Source organism: Pelophylax lessonae (genome assembly GCF_965119305.1).
Source record: "Pelophylax lessonae genome assembly, chromosome: 3".
Taxonomy (NCBI): domain Eukaryota; kingdom Metazoa; phylum Chordata; class Amphibia; order Anura; family Ranidae; genus Pelophylax; species Pelophylax lessonae.
The window spans coordinates 15,366,528-15,388,786 of NC_138770.1; the positions used below are offsets into that span (position 1 = coordinate 15,366,528).

Sequence of the window (22,259 nt, forward strand, 5' to 3'; positions counted from 1 at the left end):
TATATATGTGTGTATCATCATCTGCTGGAGATAAAAGACATCACAGTGACTATGGAGGAGGGGACGGACATAACGGGGGGGTTACTGGGTGTAAATAGGAAATAAGATCTTTTTTTTCAACTTTAAATTTTTATTGGAATTTTAAACAATTTCAACAATAACATTTACAATCATTTGTTACTTCTGTCTCATTGCTTGGTACATGGAACAACAGTTAGGAAAATGAAGAAAATTACAGGAGTACACGGTAAGAAGAAAATAAGATCTTATTACCTTCCACTCACCTCTCTCCCGGAACTTCCTGTCTTTATTCCAGATCACTTCCTGTCTGTTCTTGACATCACTTCCTGTCTGTATTCCATAGAAACTTCCTATCTGAGTATAAGTGAGGTCTCCATCTTGTGGAGTTCAATGGAACTGCAGCCCTGAGAAACATCTCATAATAACCATTCCTGTTCAATATCTATTTTACATGGCTAATTTCAAAACAAAGGTATAGAAAACAAACTCTGGAAATTGATCTCTTTGGATAAGGAAATGGAAAAATATATCATAAAGCATTAAAATATATGTTAATCCACTCAAAATGAACATGCTAAGCATAAATTGCAAGGATGTAATGGTCACATAGGTGGAGATCTCTCAAAGTAATAGCAATTCCTTCAAGGGTTATATAAATAAAATAATTAATCCTGGAGTGAAAACATCTGTAAAGCAATACATAATATATACATAATACATAATATATAAAAATATGTAAATGTGCAGCGCTAAACCAAAGTGATAATAATAAATAAATCACTCAAAGTAATGATAAAAAGTCTAAATATAGATATAAGGTGAATATAAGGTAGTTTGACCGTCCAGGTACCGAGCGGCAAGCTATTCATCAGTGGGAAGTGACAGGACACAGGTTTTACCCCAGTTTTACACGCTTTACTTACCATTTGTCTGTGAGTGCAATATTTGAAGAATTTGTGTGTTGGAATAAAGGGGATTGTTATGCAGTATCACGCTATGTGGTGTTATTGATTTATTCACATGCACCTGGTATATGCGGAGCGATTCCTGTGTATAAGTGTGAGGCGAGAGTCCCTTCCTGGTTTTCAAGTCTTTGGTGGACCACACATCCCTGTGTTTGAGATATACATTGGCTTGTTATCCAGCGGCCTCTGGTAAGTGTACTGCCATTGGGTGTGCACAGCGGTGAGGTGGAGGCTTTCTAGGATCTGAATGTACAGTTGTGGAGGAGCTGCACTCTTTGATTCTGTGGACTCTCTGCATGAACTTGTCTCACATCATTTTATATTCCATCACAGAGACTTTATTCTCTTCTTATGATAGCGCTGCTAGTGTATTATTGGAAGTTGAGATGAGCATTTTTAATACTAGTAACATAAAAAAAAAAAAAAAAAAAGTGAAAGAAGGGAATCTCTTGGTTTCCTATCTGGATAATACAAATAATTTTATAGTGCTCAAAAAAAAAAAATGTGAAAAAAGGGGAAATTCCTCGATCCCCTATTTAGCGTGTGTAAATAATTTTATAGTGTCAAAAAAAAAAATGTATTTATACCCAATGTTTATAAATCTTGTACATTGTACATTGTTTATACTCCAAAAAAAAAAGAAATCCCCAAACCCTAAGCACCCCAAGTGTCAATTCTAAATGTATATATCTTAAGCAGTGAAATTAAAAAAAAAACATCAAAAACATAAATATTGGGGAAAAAAAAAGGGGGCTCCAAAAATATGAGTACAAAGAGGGAGGAAACCCCTTTTTTTCTTTATGTAGCTTATGTAATGAAAAAAAAAATTAAAATATTAAAAATAAATAATAAGAAAGGAGGGGGATCAAAAGTAATATTTTAATACCATCCTCATAATATGTAAATAAATCTAAACACATGCCTACCATATATACATGTTTATAAATCTTGTACATTGTTTATACCCAATGTTTATAAATCTTGTACATTGTTTATACTCCAAAAAAAAAAAAAAAAAAAACGACCCTAAGCACCCCAAGTGTCAATTCTAAATTTATATATCTTAAACAGTGGCAAAAAAATCATCAAAAACGTGACTGTAGTGGAAAAAAACATAAATAAATAAATAAAAGGCTCCAAAAATATGAGTACAAAGAGGGAGGAAACCCCTTTTTTTATGTAGCATATTATATTACATAGTATAATTTAAATTTTTGAGGGGTAATATATTATTTGACTTCTCTTCCTACAATATGTAGGTAACCCGATCTATAAATGAACCTCCTCTTCTCCATCTTTCTCCAAAAAAAAAAAAAAAAAACCCCACCAGGTGTCCACCTCACCAAGTGAAGGAAGGGAAACTGTTGTTTCTCTATATATCTTATGCATACAATTCCCTGCGCTTTCTGTCAGTCTCCCTCCTAGACTCGGCTTCCTCCTCCGACCGCTGTTCCAGCAGGAGCTCCGCCTCTTCATACACACTCAGGGAGGAGAGAAAGGGGAAGGATATACAGTACATACACACACAGCACAAGGCCATGTTCACACTACCAGACGGTTCTCAGGGCTGCAGTTCCTCTGAGCTCCACAAGGTGGTGATCTCACCTCTACCCAGACAGGAAGTTTCTATGGAATACAGACAGGAAGTCTCTATGGAATACAGACAGGAAGTGGTGTTAGGTAAAGAGGACGTTCCATAGAACGTAGAGGGAGACACTGCAGGATCTGGCGGCAGAAGAGGTAATAAGTAGATTAACCCCTTCAAGGGGATCAGTTGATGATTAATATATCTTTCTTCCAAAGCTGACCACACATGGATGGAAATGTGAGCGATCCCTGCTGAACCAGCTGAATTTCCATGTATCTATGGTCACCTCCCCTCCCCCTCATCTCCTTCATTATGTAAGTCATGCTGAGATAATCTCCCATTGGCTGAGCAATATTCTCATTTGTCTCTGAGCTCCTTCTTGCTATGCCTCGTCCTGCCTGTTGTTTCCTTGGATTGATTTTCTGTGTAGTGACCCCGGCTTCATCTCTTGGATGCGTTCGTCTGTTGCTTGTCCTGACCTTTATCCTGATTTCTGGATCTCCGCCTCGTCCCTCCTCCATATCCTCTTACACAGCTTTTCTCCACCCCTGCAGTGACCCTGGGGGGTGGAAACGTGGCACCAACACGCAGCAAAATCCATCCCCACCATTAGAAGCTCTGGAGAAAATTGTCTGCTATTTACACTCCATTCCTCCGCACGTCACCTGCTCACATGAGAGATGACTTTCACACATTCCTGACATATTTCTGTATGGTAAAGGTCAAAGTTCACTCTTCATTTTAGGAGAAGTGGGAGGCACCCGGGAACAATGATTTGGTTAGCACAGGATCCTCATATAGAGGTCCCCTCAAATCTCCCCAACTAAATGTCCCTCCATTCAGAGTCTATATGTCCGATGACATCACACTGACCTCACAGCTCCTCCCCCCAATGTCCATCCATCTGGCTTTTTTTTCTCATGCTCTTAGGATGTGGGCGGATCCTTGGCATCCTCATTAGCAAAGTGGGTCTGTTGGTCCTGCGTTGTATGTAATGATGTCAGAATGCCTGCAACAAGCTTTTACCCTGCGCAGTGTGGGGGTCCTGTGGGGGTAAATTATGCCTCATTCTGAGGTGGGGCTTTAATCAAATGGAAACCTGAATGGTGAGGTGAGGAGGATTCTGGGAGTTTCATTTGATTTTACTATTTGTGTTCAGATCTAGAGTTTTCCTCCTGTGAAGTCTGGAGATCATATGACCATCACATTGCCTCCACCTCCCTCCCTGATAGAATAGAGAAATACAAAGAAGATTCTAGAAGTCACCAGAGAGATCATGGAGGAGAGGTGAGCGGTGCTGGGAATTCTGGGACATTATCCAGTAACAGACAAGGGATGTGTCTGGATGGTGACTGTATCATTGTGTGTGTCAGGTTCCTATAAGGTGTCAGGATGTCACTGTCTATTTCTCCATGGAGGAGTGGGAGTATTTAGAAGGACACAAGGATCTCTACAAGGAAGTCATGATGGAGAATCGGCCGCCCCTCACATCACCGGGTAAGAGGAGACTTTATTGTAAAGGAGAGAGCAGTACGGAGGCTCCACCTAGATCCCCCATCATCTGATAAACACATAGAAACAATGTATTCAGTCAGTGTGTGTGTTTCCTACAGATGGATCCAGTAATGGGAACCCACCAGAGAGAAGTCCCCGTCCTCTGTATTCCCGGGATTCCACACAGGAAGGTCACACCATCCCCCACCATCATCAGGTAGATGAGGAACAATCACTGATAGTATCATTAGGATCTGTACATTATCTGCATTGTTACCATTGATGTCATTTTTATTATATATTCAGAGTGGAAATCTGAGAGATTCTAAAGTTGAGGTTAAAGAAGAGATAAAAGAGGAGGATGATGAGGATGGGGTGATGGAGGAGTCAGAGTTTCTAAAAATACACAAAGATCTGTACCAGGACACCATGGTGGAGTCATCCAGCTACAGAAAGCCACCAGAGAGATGTCCCCGTCCTCTGTATTCCCGGGATTCCACACAGGAAGGTCACACCATCCCCCACCATCATCAGGTAGATGATTGTCAATTATTGGTAATTCTGATTTATATACAGCATGTTTGTTACAATGAATGTTTTATTATATATTCAGAGTGGAAACCTCGGGGATGATAATATTGATGTTAAAGAAGAGTATAAAGAGGAGGATGAGGAGTATGGAGTGATGGTGGAGTTTTCAGAAGGACACAAGGATATGATGGAGCCACCTAATACCAGGAACCCACCAGAGAGATGTCCCCGTCCTCTGTATTCCCGGGATTCCACACAGGAAGGTCACACCATCCCTCAATGTTACAAGGTTGGTGAGACAGAGATTATAAAACACAGACTCATGGAGACAATGTGTGGATTTCTATGTGATGTCACAATAATAAATCTTATATTTTACAGATGATATTCTTTCATTTTCTTGATTTAGAGTGGAGATCCAATCGATATAGAATTTGAGGTTAAAGCAGAAGAAGAAGAGAGGTATGTGAGGGATGATCAGCAGTCTATGGAGGAGGATGGAATAACGGGGACATTTATAGAGGAGGACACTCCTACAGAGATCAGCACAGGTGGGTCATTAACACTAAATACATTCCTCCACCCATACTGCTCACTGATTGGTCCAGAGTAGGGGGGGGGGGGCTGGGTGATATTAGCCTGTAATACCCTGGTCACTTTCCTGAGCTGTGTTCCCCGTCCTGTATTCCTGTATTTCTCTCGGATAATCTTCCTTCTCTGTGCTGCAGACACATTTTATGTCTCTAGACTGGATTTATGAAGATTCTGGGGTTCAGCTGGTAGCAAAATGTTGATTTTCACTATAGACGTTGCTCAGCCTAGACCCCTGGGTCTTCTGCCCCATGCCCAGGTCTAGCAAGATCTCTGACAGAACAATCCTCCCGGGGTTACTTGCTCTGTTATTTGCTGGCTGTGTTGGGTGGAGGGATATGTCTGTATAGTCTCACACCCAAGTTCCTTTCTTTTTATTTTTGAGTCGTGTATATTCTATCTATGCAATGCACACACTGTTACACACAAAAACTTGAAGAAAAGACATGAAAAGACACGCACACTGGTGAACAGTCGCAAACAGTTTTACAATCCACAGTAAACATGAATGAGCCACAAATCCACCCTTCTGGTGTCACGGAGAATAAGCTGACAGTGCCCCACTCTGCAATTCCAGGTGTACTCTCACCTCTTCAGATGGACCCCATTGCTCTATACCAAGAGGACACACCCAGCATGAAATCACACACCTTCAGGTACATGTAGGCGGAGCCTCCTCTTTAGGTAGTCAGCTCCTGCTACTAGAGATAAAGAGACTCCATAGTGCTCACTGTTATATTTATTACATGGATAAGAAAAGCACTCACAAGGTTAAAAAAGCAATCCAGTATTGAATACACCCAATCACTGCAGATTCCCCAAGCATCAGTCTCAGTGTAACTTGAGGGCACTCCGCCTAACGTGATGATGTCCTCAAACCACTCCCATCTGATGCGTTGCATCCTGATTGGACTTCCCCAAAGATAGATATGGTCTTCAGGATCAGTCCAATCTCCATCGTGGTTGTTCTCCCCCATCCTCACTCTCTGACCTCTGGTGGGGCTCAGCCCCGCTGTTATTCATGACTAAATCATGGACTAAATAAGGAAGTGCGGGACTTTTTATGTTGGGAAGATGGCAATGAGTGATAGAGGGGGAGGGGACACTCGTCCTATAATCCCCTCATCACTGTCACTCCTATAAAAGACAGTTCTCATTGTTTCCTCACTCTCTGACTAAGGTCCATGAATAAAGAAATGAACTGGTAGGAGATCAGAGGACCCATTTACTAGTTACCTTGAGGGGGGAATTGTAAGATCCTCAGAGACAAAGCTGTCTGATGTGGGTGGAGTCCTGGTTTAGGGGAACCAATCTGCTCATGTCTAGTAATAATCTTTATATTTCTATTTTAGTAGATGGATGGGAGATGAGGAAAACCTCAGAGGATTGTCTCACTTTGTCTCCAGACTGTAAAGTAGAAGATGAGGACATCACACAGTATAGTCCAGGAGAAAACCCGGCTACCTCAAATGTCCATCCGGCACCACACAGTGTAGATGGACCATCGTATTCCTCTTATCCTGAGGAATCTCAGACTGTGAGGGACATTGCCAGACCATCGTATTCCTCTTTTCCTGAGGAACCTCAGACTGTGAGGGACAGTGCGGGACCATCTTATTCCTCTTTTCCTGAGAAACCCAAGACTGTGAGGGACAGTGCCGGACCATCGTATTCCTCTTATCCTGAGAAACCCAAGACTGTGAGGGAGGGTGCCGGGCCATCGTATTCCTCTTTTCCTGAGGAACCTCAGACTGTGAGGGACGGTGCCGTCCTTACAACAGATAAGAGGTTCTCCTGTGCTGAGTGCGGGAAGTGTTTCAGTTTTAAATCCAATCTTCATGTGCATAAAAGATCTCACACTGGTGAGAAGCCGTATTCCTGTCCTGAGTGCGGGAAATGTTTTGCACAGAAGTCCGATCTTTCCAGACATCAGAGATTTCACACGGGGGAGAAGCCATATTCCTGTCTTGAGTGCGGGAAATGTTTTACACAGAAGTCTAGTCTTCACAATCATCAGAGCTCACACACTGGTGAGAAGCTTTATTCTTGTCCTGAGTGTGGAAAATGTTTTTCACATAAGTCATATGTTTCCACACATCAGAGATTGCACACGGGGGAAAAGCCATATTATTGTTCTGAGTGCGGGAAATGTTTTTCATGCAAGTCACATCTTTCCACACATCAGAGATCGCACGCGGGAGAGAAGCCGTATTCCTGTCCTGAGTGCGGGAAATGTTTTTCACAGAAGTCCACTCTTTACAGTCATCAGAGATCTCACACTGGCGATAAGTCTTATTCCTGTCCTGAGTGCGGGAAATGTTTTTCACAGAAGTCCCATCTTTCCACACATCAGAGATCACACACTGGTGAGAAGCCGTATTCCTGTCCTGAGTGCGGGAAATGTTTTTCAAAGAAGTACACTCTTTACAGACATCAGAGATCTCACACTGGTGAGAAGCCGTATTCCTGTCCTGAGTGCGGGAAATGTTTTTCACAGAAGTCCTATCTTTCCACACATCAGAGATTCCACACTGGTGAGAAGCCATATTCCTGTCCCGAGTGCGGGAAATGTTTTTCAGAGAAGTCCAATCTTTCCAAGCATCAGAGACTGCACACTGGTGAGAAGCCATATTCCTGTCCTGAGTGCGGGAAATGTTTTTCAGAGAAGTCCAATCTTTCCAAGCATCAGAGATCTCACACGGGGGAGAAGCCGTATTCCTGTCCTGAGTGAGGGAAATGTTCCTCACTGAAGTCCTGTCTTCCTGTTCATCAGGGGTCCCACACAACCCTGGAGGTGTATTAGTGCCTTGAGTGCGGGAAATGTCTTCTATATGAATGTTGGTGGACATATGGGGAAGAAGCACACCCTGATATACACGTCAGATATACTCCATGGCTGATCTTCATCATGTAAGAAACACTTCATAAGGAGATCAGAGATCACCAAAGACATGGATGAAGTGTTGTCTCGTGTTGGCAATTGATAGCAGGAGAAAAATAAAAATGGAGTCCTTACCTTTCATTGGCTGAGTACATTTTGTGCGGGAAGATTTCACAAACACTTACAGATCTGATTGTTATAAATGTGCTGATGAAATGTGACCCGCATTCCCCCAGTCATGGTGAATTGGGATTTCCTATAAAGGTCAATTCCATCTGGTGGCCATAATGTGCTTTCCTGACAGATGTCAATGGCAGCATACGTTTGGGTAGCCCCGCCCTCGTTCCTCCCCCATGAGACCCCACCCCATAAATGTTCAGGATAAGCCAATGGCTGCGTTCCTTTTTTGTCCTCCTCACTTATAGGACCATTTTTGTATGAAGTTTTCCTACCTATTGGAAGCATTGGTGGGTGGGTCTGGTGCTGGGCAGCTGTGCGGGATGTCAGGAGCTTCCTTTGGTATCCAGAAGTCTTCCAGGATGTCCCGAGTGGTTATTGAGTCCCCAGCTATCAGCAGGGTGGTGTTATGGCACACATATGTAGAGGATCCATGCCTGGAGAGTGGGCCCTGCCATCGGCGGCCATTTGCATTGGCTGGGAGCCCAGCTGTTAGCGGGTGGCCATTAAGTGTTAGACACGTGAAATCCGTTTCGGTGCAAAAACAAATTCCAACAAATTTTTGGTTATTCCTAGATTCGGATGTATCCAAATCTCCAAATGACATTGTAATGAATTTTGTTGAAATCTGTTAAAATTGGTTTTGTTTATTTGTTTTCTAACGAAATTCCAACTTTTCAGAATGATTCAAATTCGGATCAGACAAAAAAACGATCAACCATACCAGGCCACAAGTCCTCAACATGGGGGGGTGGGTGCTTTGGGTAAGCTATGCCCCCCCACCCCGAAGCACCTTGTCCCCATGTTGATGGAGACAAGGGCATCTTCCCCACAACCGTGGCCTGTGCTTGTGGGGGTCTGCAGGTGCAGGCAGGGGGCTTGTCATAATATGAAAGCCTCTTTTACCAAGGGGGCCCCCAGATCCCGCCCCCCCCCCATGTGAATGAGTATCGGGAACATATTACCCGTACCTATTCACCAAAAATTGTCAAAAAGTAATAAAAACACACACAAATTTTGAAAAATCCTTTATTTAAAAAAACCTACTGCAGGCTCCTCCTCCATACATAGGAAAAGGGCGGGGTCATCTGTCTACATCACCTGGAGGCACTGCCCCTTCTGGCCTCATGGATCGGTGCATGCTGGGTCCCTGACGTCAGAAAGGGCGGTGCCACCAGGTGATGTAGACAGGTGGCCCCGCCCCTTACCTATATAAAATATGTGAAACGGGGAGCCTGCAGTAGGCAGAGGGTCTCCATGATGGCGAGAGCTTCTCTATTTATTTATTTTTCCGGGTGCGGCGGGCTTTGTGATTGATGACGGATCTACATCGGGGGACGCTGGTTTTTATTTTATAATAAAGGATTTTTCAAAAATTGTGTGTGTGTTTTTATTACTTTTTGACACTTTTTTGGTGAATAGGTACAGGTACTATGGTCCTGATACTCATTCACATGGGGGGGGGTCCCTTGGTAAAAGGGGCTTTCAGAAAACGACAAGCCCCCTGCCTGCAGACCACCACAAGCACAGGCCACGGTTGTGGGGAAGAGGCCCTTGTCACCATCAACATGGTATGGGGTCTGGTATGGGTTAGGAGGGGGGGTCTTGCTCGTCCCCCCTTTTCTGACTTGCCGAACTGCATGCTCAGGTAAAGGTCTGATATTTATTTTGGGGGACCCCACATCAATTATTTTTTTTTACATTTTGGCATGGTCCTGGTATAGCCTGGGGGGCGGGGGGAGACCCCTTATAATTTTTTTAAACATTTTCTATTGCCGGGCAATGCCGGCATTCTTTTCTTTCCATTCATCTGTCATTGGGGAAGCCCACTGACGGCTGATGAGTCGTCGGTTGGTAAGGATGCGGGCGGCCGGCTTCCCAGCCCCCTGCTTAACAACCAGCTATTTCTTCACTCAGAATTCCAATCAGTCGATTGTTTCTCGACCAATCGGAATTCTGATCGTTCTGATAAGTTTGAATTCTTTAGATTAATAAACTAAACAAATTTTAGCGAAAAGGAAAATAAATTTAACGAAAACTAAACAAATTCCAAAACCAAACTAAAAGAATTCCAAATTCCAGAATGAAATGAAATTAGTAACATAATGAATCTATCCGAAACGAAACAAATGTTTCAATTCTGCACATGTCTCCTAAGCGTGCCCAACCCAGATATAGCAGTTGTGTTCCTGCCTCTGGGATCCGGGTCGCCCTGCGGATGCTTCGATTGCCCTGTGGAAGAGGTCCGGGACACGTGAGTATGTTTGGCTTGAGGTCCACAGAAGGGAGCAGACGCCATGTGGGCTGCTAGGGAGTAACCAAAAGAAAAACATATGGAGAGGACTCTGCTCTCTGGGTGATCGATGTGCATTGCAGCATCTTATCAAAGTTTGGTGCAGTCGCCTACCTTTGTCTTCTTTTCTGTCCTGAGGAGAGAACTGTTTGTTGAAGCAAGGTTTGCTTTCTGCGTAGCGGTACCCCTGCAGGAGCCGCTTGGATATTGGTGTACCCGGGCCTCCCACTGATTACTCCACAGCCAGATACAGGGTATTTTCACACAGCCAGGTGCACACACTCTTCCGCTCATTGTCTCCAATGACCAGTCTAGGGGATGTGTTTTTATGTTTTATTTGGAGAACTTGGATAGGAGAAGAAAAACCAGAGCCAACATGAGAGTTCCAACATCCTATCTGTTCAGAGAAATGGGAACCTACAGATGTTCACAAGGAACCACTGTCATATGTGTGGACTTTAAGGGCACAGCATGAGACAGATAACAACTACATGGATTTATCCTAAAATAACATTTATTGATTTATCTAAAACCAGATCTCAATAAAATGAGGAAACTGACCCCAAACTGAGCTCAGCTCGTACACAGGAGATGAATGTCTCCTACTAATTTCACTCATGTACATCATACATATATAAGGATAAGTTGGTATATATCATAAGGTTCGTGTAGGTATAGATATTTCCTCTCTTCACTTAGATGTAACATTTAGTGAAGGCCAAGTACTTTATTACTGAATATATCTTATTACTGTCTCCAGACCTAAACCCTATTGAGCATCTGTGGGGCATCCTCACGGAAGGTGGAGGAGCGCAAGGTCTCTAACATCCACCAGCTCCGTGATGTCATCATGGAGAAGTGGAAGAGGACTCCAGTGGCAACCTGTAAAGGTCTGGTTAACTCCATGCCCAAGGGGGTTAAGGCAGTGCTGGAAAATAATGGTGGCCACACAAAATATTGTCACTTTGGGCCCAATTTGGACATTGTCACTTAGGGGTGTACTCATTTTTGTTGGCTGTGTGTTGAGTTATTTTGAGGGGACAGCAAATTTACACTGTTATACAAGCTGTACACTCACTACTTTACATTGTAACAAAGTGTCATTTTTTCAGTGTTGTCACATGAAAAGATAGAACAAAATATTTACAAAAATGTGAGGGGTGTACTTACTTTTGTGAGATACATATGTCTTGGATGGGATGCGGATAAAGCAGACTCATGGCGAGGATTCCATCAATTCAATTTTTAGGGCTCTGTTGGATCAGCTAACTTGGAGGCATAAACTTGGATTTCTCCATAAAGAGTACCTGTCCCTGACAAAGCTATCACAAGGGATGTTCCTTGTGGTAGCAAAAATGTAAAGGTATGTGATGTATGGCCATCCATGTGAGGTATCGCCATCCATGTGAGGTAGTGGTGCACTGAATTTTCGGCAACCAAAATTTTCGGCTGAAAATGGGCCTATTCCATTTCGGGCGAAAATGGGTTAAAGATGCCGAAATTAATGGCGGGCGCAGCGCAGGTTTCTAAAGTCCTGCCTCTGGCTAGTGGCTCGCCTCCCGGTGATGTCACTACTATGACTATGTGTATGAATGAACTAACACACCGGCCGGGCGGGCGAGCGGCCGCTAATACCTATAACTAAGTGAGCCCTTCACTTCCCTATCAGGCGGGTATCTCCGCTAACAGGGAAGTGAAGGGCTCACTTAGTTATAGCTTTTAGTGTGTTAGGTGCGTTAGTTCATTAATACACATAGTCGTAGTAGTGACATCACCGGGAGGTGGGCCGCCGGCCAAAGGTGGGACTTTTGAAAGGAAGGACACAGGAGGAGCGGAGAGTTTGCCTGCCTGGGGCATGGAGGTGCCGACAAGTAAGGAGATTGCCATCATTGAGGGGGGGGGGGGGGGGGCTGAGGCAGGGTTACCAATGATATTTGTATTGTGCAGCATGAGGGGGTTAATGTATTGCCACTGCTGGTCACTGATGCATTAGTGACCGACCAGTGGCAGTTAATTACCACTGGTTGCACTAATGCAGCACAAAGGGGTTAATTAACTGCCACCGGTCGGTCACTAATGCTTCAGTGACCAGCAGTGGCAATACATTAACCCCCTCATGCTGCATAATACAAATACCATTGGTAATTAAATTAACCACTTGCCAACCCGTCACTGTACATATACTGCGACAGGGTGGCAGCTACAGGTGTACGTCGCTGCCTGTTTCTGGTGTATGCCCCTCTTCTATCTATTTTTAATAATTTGGGGGGGGGGGGAAGTCATTTTCGGTTTTTGGCCAAGGGCATCCTGCATTTTCGGTTTCGGCCTGGAATTTTCATTTCTGTGCATCCCTAATGTGAGGTATCGCCATCCATGTGAGGTATCGCCGTCCATGTGAGGTATCGCCGTCCATGTGAGGTATCGCCATCCATGTGAGGTATCGCCGTCCATGTGAGGTATCGCCGTCCATGTGAGGTATCGCCGTCCATGTGAGGTATCGCCATCCATGTGAGGTATCGCCGTCCATGTGAGGTATCGCCATCCATGTGAGGTATCGCCATGAACATCAGTGTGAGAGAAGAATTCTACCAGCAGAGATCACATTTACCGATAAGCTGTAAACCTAGAAAGGCTTTTATAAGGGACACCTATGGATAATTTTAGGCTCCGTAGTTTGTCACAGGCGTGTGCAATTTTTATTCTTCACATTTTTGGTATAAATTTACTTGTCACAACATTATATTTTATATCTTACCGATAAAATGGGTATTCTATTGTATTTATGTGCATTCAAATTTGTGTATTATTTCCTGAAAATTTGATGTGGCAAAAAAATCCCCAATTTATTCCCCAGGGTCTCTGCTTTTGGAATATATTTCATGTTTGGGGGTTCTAAGCAGGGGAGGCAGCCTTAGGTCTGGGGGGCAAGTCCAGTCGAGTGGCCCATTGAACCACCGAATCGGCTCCCCATCCATCTGCACCACATTTCCCTCACAGAGAGATAGAGAGAGACTGCTCCACATTGCCCACACAGAGAAAGAGAGAGACAACCCCACATTGCCCGCAGAGAGAGAGAGAGAGAGACAACCCCACATTGCCTGCACGAAGAGAGAGACCGCGCCCCATTGCCTGCACAAAGAGAGAGACAGCTCCACATTGCCTGCACAGAGAGAGAGACCGCTCCATATCATCTGCACAGAGAGAGAGAGAGCGCGAGAGAGACTGATCCACATTGCCCACACAGAGAAAGAGAGAGACAACCCCACATTGCCCGCAGAGAGAGACCTCACCACAATGCCTGCACAAAGAGAGAGACCGCACCCCATTGCCTGCACAAAGAGAGAGACAGCTCCACATTGCCTGCACAGAGAGAGAGACCGCTCCATATCATCTGCACAGAGAGAGAGAGAGAGCGCGAGAGAGACTGATCCACATTGCATGCATAGAGAGAAAAATCGCTCCACATTGCCTGCACAGCAAGGGAGAGACTGCTCCACATTGCCTGCACAGAGAGAGACTGCTCCACTTTGCCTGCACAGATAGAGACCGCTCCACCTTGCTTGAACAGATAGAGAGAGAGAGACCACTCCACATTGCCGGCACAGGGAGAGGGACCGCTCCACATTGCAGTTTCTCTGTGGAGCAGTCTGTCTCTCTGTGCAGGCAGTGTGGAGCAGTCTCTCTCTCTCTCTCTGTGTGGGCAGGGTGGAGCGGTCACTCTCTGTGCGGGCAGGGTGGAGCGGTCACTCTCTCTCTCTCTGTGTGGGCAGAGTGGAGCGGTCACTCTCTCTCTCTCACTCTCTGTGTGGGCAGAGTGGAGCGGTCACTCTCTGTGTGGGCAGGGTGGAGCGGTCTCTCTCTCTCTCTCTGTGTGGGCAGAGTGGAGCGGTCACTCTCTGTGCGGGCAGAGTGGAGCGGTCACTCTCTGTGCGGGCAGGGTGGAGCGGTCACTCTCTGCAGGGCCGGATTAAGAGCAATATGGGCCTGGTGTTGGGGATTTTGGTGGGCCTTAAGGGTTGTGTGTCGGCGTGCGCAGGCCAAATGCTATGGAAGTCCCAGGCTTCCATAAGAGCCCTGCATCAGTGTACGAGGTGCGCCCTGAGGTGACGTTGAAGGGCGCAGCTGTGCAGAGCTAACACAACATTACAGAAGCTGAATACCTGGCTTCCATTAGGACTGCCCGCCGTGCCCATTATTAATCCCACCACCCGGCCCAGGTGATCCATGCGGAATGCAGAACCGGTCAGGCCAGGGGAGACCTCTCCCTGTCGGCCCATTGCTTTCCATGCATGGCCTGTTCTTTTTGGGCGGCTGGGCCCAGGGTCACATCATTGGGTGGGTGTGGCCAAATTGTACATGGGGAGGGTCCTAAAGAAACATTGTTAAATAAAACCAGGAATGCATAACACACAAGCACAGGGTTAAGGACAGGAGAGAGTAATACACAGAATGCTGGGTTCAACACAGCGTAATACACAGAGTGCTGGGTTAAGGACAGCATAATACATAGGGAGCTGGGTTCAGGACAACGTAAAACACAGAATGCTGGGTTCAGGACAGCGTAATACACAGAGCGCTGGGTTCAGGACAGCATAATACATAGAGAGCTGGTTCAGGACAACGTAAAACACAGAATGCTGGGTTCAGGACAGCGTAATACATAGGGAGCTGGGTTCAACACAGCGTAATACACAGAGTGCTGGGTTAAGGACAGCATAATACATAGGGAGCTGGGTTCAGGACAACGTAAAACACAGAATGCTGGGTTCAGGACAGCGTAATACACAGAGCGCTGGGTTAAGGACAGCATAATACATAGAGAGCTGGTTCAGGACAACGTAAAACACAGAATGCTGGGTTCAGGACAGCGTAATACATAGGGAGCTGGGTTCAACACAGCGTAATACACAGAGTGCTGGGGTCAGGACAGCATAATACATAGGAAGCTGGGTTCAGGACAACGTAAAACACAGAATGCTGGGTTCAGGACAGCATAATACATAGAGAGCTGGGTTCAGGACAACGTAAAACACAGAATGCTGGGTTCAACACAGCGTAATACACAGAGTGCTGGGTTAAGGACAGCATAATACATAGGGAGCTGGGTTCAGGACAACGTAAAACACAGAATGCTGGGTTCAGGACAGCATAATACATAGAGAGCTGGTTCAGGACAACGTAAAACACAGAATGCTGGGTTCAACACAGCGTAATACACAGAATGCTGGGTTCAACACAGCGTAATACACAGAGTGCTGGGTTAAGGACAGCATAATACACAGAGCGCTGGGTTCAGGACAACGTAATACACAGAGCGCTGGGTTCAGGACAGCATAATACATAGAGAGCTGGTTCAGGACAACGTAAAACACAGAATGCTGGGTTCAGGACAGCGTAATACATAGGGAGCTGGGTTCAACACAGCGTAATACACAGAGTGCTGGGGTCAGGACAGCATAATACATAGGAAGCTGGGTTCAGGACAGCATAATACACAGAGTGCTGGGTTCAGGACAGCGTAATACACAGAGTGCTGGGTTCAGGACAGCATAATACACAGAGTGCTGGGTTCAGGACAGCGTAATACACAGAGCGCTGGGTTCAGGACAGCATAATACACAGAGTGCTGGGTTCAGGACAGCATAATACACAGAGTGCTGGGTTCAGGACAGCGTAATACACAGAGCGCTGGGTTCAGGACAGTGTAATACACAGAGCGCTGGGTTCAGGACAGCATAATACACACAAAATGCTGGGTTCAGGACTGCGGAATACACAGAGCACTGGGTTTAGGACAGCATAATACACAGAACGCTGGGTTCAGGACAGAGTAATATACAGAGCGCTGGGTTCAGGACAGCGTAATACACAGGTTCAGTAGGAGGCTACTTGCAGGGTGCAAGGTTAAGGAGGAGGCTACGTGCATAGGGCAGGGCTATTACCCATTTTTTTGTTTTCTTCTGTATGTAATGAATGGTCAGAGACTGCAGACATGGTATAGGAGATGATCAGAGACTGCAGACATGGTACAGGAGATGGTCAGAGACTGCAGACATGCTACAGGAGATGGTCAGAGACTGCAGACATGGTACAGGAGATGGTCAGAGACTGCAGACATGGTACAGGAGATGATCAGAGTGCAGACATGGTACAGGAGATGGTCAGAGACTGCAGACATACTACAGGAGATGGTCAGAGACTGCAGACATGGTACAGGAGATGGTCAGAGAGTGCAGACATGGTACAGGAGATGGTCAGAGACTGCAGACATGATACAGGAGATGGTCAGAGACTGCAGACATGATACAGGAGATGGTCAGAGACTGCAGACATGGTACAGGGGATGGTCAGAGACTGCAGACATGGTACAGGGGATGGTCAAAGACTGCAGACATGGTACAGGATATGGTCAGAGACTGCAGATATAGTACAGGAGATGGTCAGAGAGTGCAGACATGGTACAGGAGATGGTCAGAGAGTGCAGACATGGTACAGGAGATGGTCAGAGAGTGCAGACATGGTACAGAAGATGGTCAGAGAGTGCAGACATGGTACAGGAGATGGTCAGAGAGTGCAGACATAGTACAGGAGATGGTCAGAGACTGCAGATATAGTACAGGAGATGGTCAGAGAGTGCAGAGATGGTACAGGAGATGGTCAGAGACTGCAGATATAGTACAGGAGATGGTCAGAGAGTGCAGACATGATACAGGAGATGGTCAGAGTGCAGACATGGTACAGGAGATGGTCAGAGAGTGCGGACATGGTACAGGAGATTGTCAGAGACTGCAGACATGGTACAAGAGATGGTCAGAGACTGCAGACATGGTACAGGAGATGGTCAGAGACGGCAGATATAGTACAGGAGATTGTCAGAGAGTGAAGACATGGTACAGGAGATGGTCAGAGAGTGCAGACATGGTACAGGAGATGGTCAGAGAGTGCAGACATGGTACAGAAGATGGTCAGAGAGTGCAGACATGGTACAGGAGATGGTCAGAGAGTGCAGACATAGTACAGGAGATGGTCAGAGACTGCAGATATAGTACAGGAGATGGTCAGAGAGTGCAGAGATGGTACAGGAGATGGTCAGAGACTGCAGATATAGTACAGGAGATGGTCAGAGAGTGCAGACATGATACAGGAGATGGTCAGAGAGTGCAGACATGGTACAGGAGATGGTCAGAGAGTGCGGACATGGTACAGGAGATTGTCAGAGACTGCAGACATGGTACAAGAGATGGTCAAAGACTGCAGACATGGTACAGGAGATGGTCAGAGACGGCAGATATAGTACAGGAGATGGTCAGAGACTGCAGACATGATACAGGAGATGGTCAGACACTGCAGACATGGTACAAGAGATGGTCAGAGACTGCAGACATGGTACAGGAGATGGTCAGAGACCGCAGACATACTATAGGAGATGGTCAGAGATTGCAGACATGGTTGATTCAAGAGATGGTCAGGGACTGAGTTTACAGCTGAACCCGGTGTAAAAGTGTATGGTATCGCAGGGCTGCTCCACTCTATTTAAACCAGCTCTGCAAGATCAAGTCAGTAAAAGTGACAGAAGACAGCAGCACATCCAATTTCCAAAATAAAAATTGTCTTACAAACAGTTCAGTAAACAGGTAATGGGTCTCTGAAGCTTCTAACCTGAACCAACAGTAAATGCTCCAAAAATAAAATAAAAACCCCATGCAGCACACACACAGCTCAAACTAGCCGAATGGAAGCTGAAATGGTTACCAGTCATTTGTTCCTGGTGTTGCTGCAGCGTCTTCTTATCAGTGTATCAGGCAATGTACAGCTCAGGGAGATAAAACATAAGGAGTGAGGGGAGAGGAGGCTGATCGGTAACCTGCACACTGCCTGAACACACAGATATCCGGAACACACTGCAGCCCACCAGCATTACATGTGACATTGCTCTAATTGTTGTCATACCTTCTTGCCTTGCATTTACATCCCTGGTGCTCCCAGTCAAATGTGGTGGGCTGGAGAGGGGCGGGGGAGGAGTGCGATACTGCCTGCTGACTGGCTGTGGATGAAAGGGAGGAAGAGCTCCACATCTAGCCCGCCCATCCCCGACATCAGAGCTCCGATTTGACAGCTCTGCTCCTCTCACTCTCACTGACACTATGCTGGACGGTCACACTGAATGTAGAGCTAGACTGCCAGTACACCGTCCCTGAATCCAGGGACATGCAGGGAGGTTCTGAAGGAGCAGCCCGCTGTCACTTGTAGCACAGAAGCCGGGCTTCTGTGTTTACAAGTGACAGAAAACAGCAGTGATAATGGACCTTGCCGGCCAGGGCCTATATTATGGTGGGGGCCTGGTGCTGCAGCTCCAATAGTCCCTATGTTAATCCGGTCCTAACTCTCTGTGCGGGCAGAGTGGAGCGGTCACTCTCTGTGCGGGCAGAGAGGAGCGGTCACTCTCTGTGTGGGCAGAGTGGAGTGGTCACTCTCTGTGTGGGCAGAGTGGAGTGGTCACTCTCTGTGTGGGCGGTCACTCTCTGTGCGGGCAGAGTGGAGTGGTCACTCTCTGTGTGGGCAGAGTGGAGTGGTCACTCTCTGTGTGGGCAGAGTGGAGTGGTCACTCTCTGTGTGGGCGGTCACTCTCTGTGTGGGCAGAGTGGAGTGGTCACTCTCTGTGTGGGCAGAGTGGAGTGGTCACTCTCTGTGTGGGCAGAGTGGAGCGGTCACTCTATGTGCGGGCAGAGTGGAGCGGCCACTCTATGTGCAGGCAGAGTGGAGCGGTCACTCTCTGTGTGGGCGGTCACTCTCTGTGCGGGCAGAGTGGAGTGGTCACTCTATGTGCGGGCAGAGTGGAGCGGTCACTCTATGTGCGGGCAGAGTGGAGTGGTCACTCTCTGTGCGGGCAGAGTGGAGTGGTCACTCTCTGTGTGGGCAGAGTGGAGTGGTCACTCTCTGTGTGGGCAGAGTGGAGTGGTCACTCTCTGTGTGGGCAGAGTGGAGTGGTCACTCTCTGTGTGGGCAGAGTGGAGCGGTCACTCTATGTGCGGGCAGAGTGGAGCGGCCACTCTATGTGCAGGCAGAGTGGAGCGGTCACTCTCTGTGTGGGCGGTCACTCTCTGTGCGGGCAGAGTGGAGCGGTCACTCTCTGTGTGGGCGGCAGACTTGTATAAAGTACTCGAAATTTCTACTTGAGTAAAAGTACAAGTGCTCGATCAAAAAGTGACTTGAGTAGAAGTGGAAGTGCTTGCAGAAAAAGTTACTTAAGTAGAAGTACTAAAGTATTCAACATTTTTTTTACTTAAGTATTGCAAGTAGTTTTTTCAAAAAATTTGCTACTTAAGTACTAAAAGTAAAAAGTACCAGTAGTTTTGAAAAAAAAATTCTACTCAAGTACTGAAAGTAGAAGTAGAAGTACTGCGTTATGTAGTTATTAAAGAAAGAAGTCAAAAGTATGAACATCATATTGTTTTTATTATTTCAAATGATTTATTCAAATGATTAACCTGTGTTTGTTAGTAGTTTCTTGATGCACTTTAAGCGCTGTAGCACCATTTATTTGTTTGTTTCATATTTTCTTTTTATTGGAAAGATTTGGTATAGCAGCTTTTATTATACACAGCCTTTATTTTCGTATGCGCTGATTTACAAATGACATTATACACATTTTTTTGAGCTTTATGCAACCTGCCATCTACTGTTCTGGCAGTGGTAATTTTTTTTAAAAGTAACGAGTAACTATGCAGCACAAAAAAAAAATACTTGAGTAGAAGTATCGAAATCATCGAAAAAATGTAGTGAAGTAAAAGTAGAAGTAGGAGAAAAAAATTCTACTCTAGGAAAGTACAGATACCGCATTTCGGTACTTAAGTACAGTACTTAAGTAGTTCTACTTCGTTACTATACATCTCTGGTCCTACATAGCAGGACCGAATGATCTGTGCTGTTACACAGGGAAGAATGACAGGCGGCTTTGTTTACATTAGCCGCCTGCCTTTCTCCCTCTGTAACCGACGATCGCGAGTGACCGGCGGACATCGGGTCCACCGGTCACTCGCGTGGGGGGGGGTCCGTGAGCGGGAGCGCGCCTCCAGCGGTGTGCGCTCGCTCCCTAGAGCCTCACAGGCTAGCGACGTAGTACTACGTCACTTTGCCTGTGAGGGGCTGGCTGCCGATGTAAATCGTCCTTAGGCGGTCGGCAAGTGGTTAAAACCCTCAAATCTTCTAAAAGGGGGGCTCCACCTAGGTGCAGAAATTCACTTTGAACTCCACCTTATTTTCATAACTCTCTTTAGGTATTAGAAGTGCAAACAATGAGGTGGGAGCACATCTAATACCTACAAAGAGTAATGAAAATAAGGTGGAGTTCAAAGTGAATTGTGCCATCACCTGGCATTGAGGAAGTTAAAGAGGAAGTAAACCCTCCTCTGCAACTTGTAGCTATAGGTGATCCAATGATAAGACTTACCTATAGGTACTGCAAATATATCCTAAACATGTACCGTTTAGGAGATATTTACCTTACATGCAGCCAGTGACGTCACTGGCGCATGCGCTCTGAAGGAACGGCCGCTGGTGCCGTTCCTTCAAAGCCCCGTGCCGTGACCGTCGGCTCCCGCACGCATGCACGGGAGTGACGTAATCGCGGGTCCAGCCAATCAGATGGCCGGATGCCGCGAACCCGGAAGAAGGGTCACAGAACATGTCACCCATAGGAGAGGTGAGCGGTCGGCGCTTCGGGGCTTTTCTAAGGTTAGTATTTCATAATGAGCTAGTATGCGATGCATACTAGCTCATTATGTGTTTGCCTTTCAGGTGTACTTTAACCACTTGCCGACCGCCGCCCGGCTATATACGGCGGCGATCAGCCCCTCCCAGGCAAAGTGACGTACCGGTACGTCACTAGCCTGGGAGCGAATAGGGGACAAATGTGCGCTGCCAGAGGCGTGCTCCCGCCCCCGCTCGTACCCGAAGAAGCCGGCGCGTTTCCGCCGGTCACTCGCGATTGTCGGGTAGAGAGGGAGAAAGGCAGGCGGCTGATGTAAACACAGCCACCTGTCATTCTCCCCTGTGTAAAAGCACAGATCGCTCGGTCCTGCTATGTAGGACCGTTGATCTGTGCTGTTACACACACAGCAACATCTAATGACAGTAAGAAACACGCCCCTAGGACACACTTAACCCCTCCCTCTCCAATAAAGTTAACCCCTTCCCTCCCAGTGTCATTTTTACAGTAACAGTGCATATGTATAGCACTGATTACTGTAGTAATGTCACTGGTACCCCCAAAAGTGTCTAAAATGTCAGTCAAGGGTCCGATCTGTTCGCCGCAATGTCGCAGTCCTGAAAAAAAATCGCAGATTGCTGCCATTACTCGTTAAAAAAAAATGTTTCCCTTAGTTAGTAAACGCAATAACTTTTGCGCAAACCAATCAAAATACGCTTATTGTGAAAAACAAATTGGCCAAAAATTTTAAAAATTTTTGATTATTACATTTTTCGAGGGGAATTTCATATAAAAAAAATGTGAAAAATATTGTTATTTTTGCAAAATTGCATCTATTTTTTCTTTATAGCGCAAAAAGTAAAAATCGCACAGGTGATCAAATACCACCAAAAGAAAGCTCTGTTTGTGGGGAAAACAGGACGTCAAATTCATTTGGGTACAGCGTCGCACGACCGCGCAATTGTCCGTTAAAGTCACGCAGTGCCGAATCGCAAAATATCCCCTGGTCA

General features: G+C 45.9%; 2 protein-coding genes across 2 annotated transcripts in view; one reads left to right on the forward strand and one right to left on the reverse strand.

The window, feature by feature from the left end:
• LOC309550230 (uncharacterized protein) overlaps positions 1-22,259 on the reverse strand; it is a gene marked incomplete at its 5' end in the record, with an annotated part of 1,091,635 nt that overhangs the window by 209,372 nt on the left and 860,004 nt on the right. The gene's annotated exons all lie outside the window — the stretch shown is intronic.
• LOC309548738 (uncharacterized protein) overlaps positions 1-22,259 on the forward strand; it is a gene marked incomplete at its 5' end in the record, with an annotated part of 158,219 nt that overhangs the window by 119,534 nt on the left and 16,426 nt on the right. The window contains 2 exon segments of the mRNA XM_082248691.1: positions 6,949-6,969; positions 6,972-7,902. Of these exon segments, the coding sequence (XP_082104817.1) occupies positions 6,949-6,969; positions 6,972-7,902 (952 nt within the window).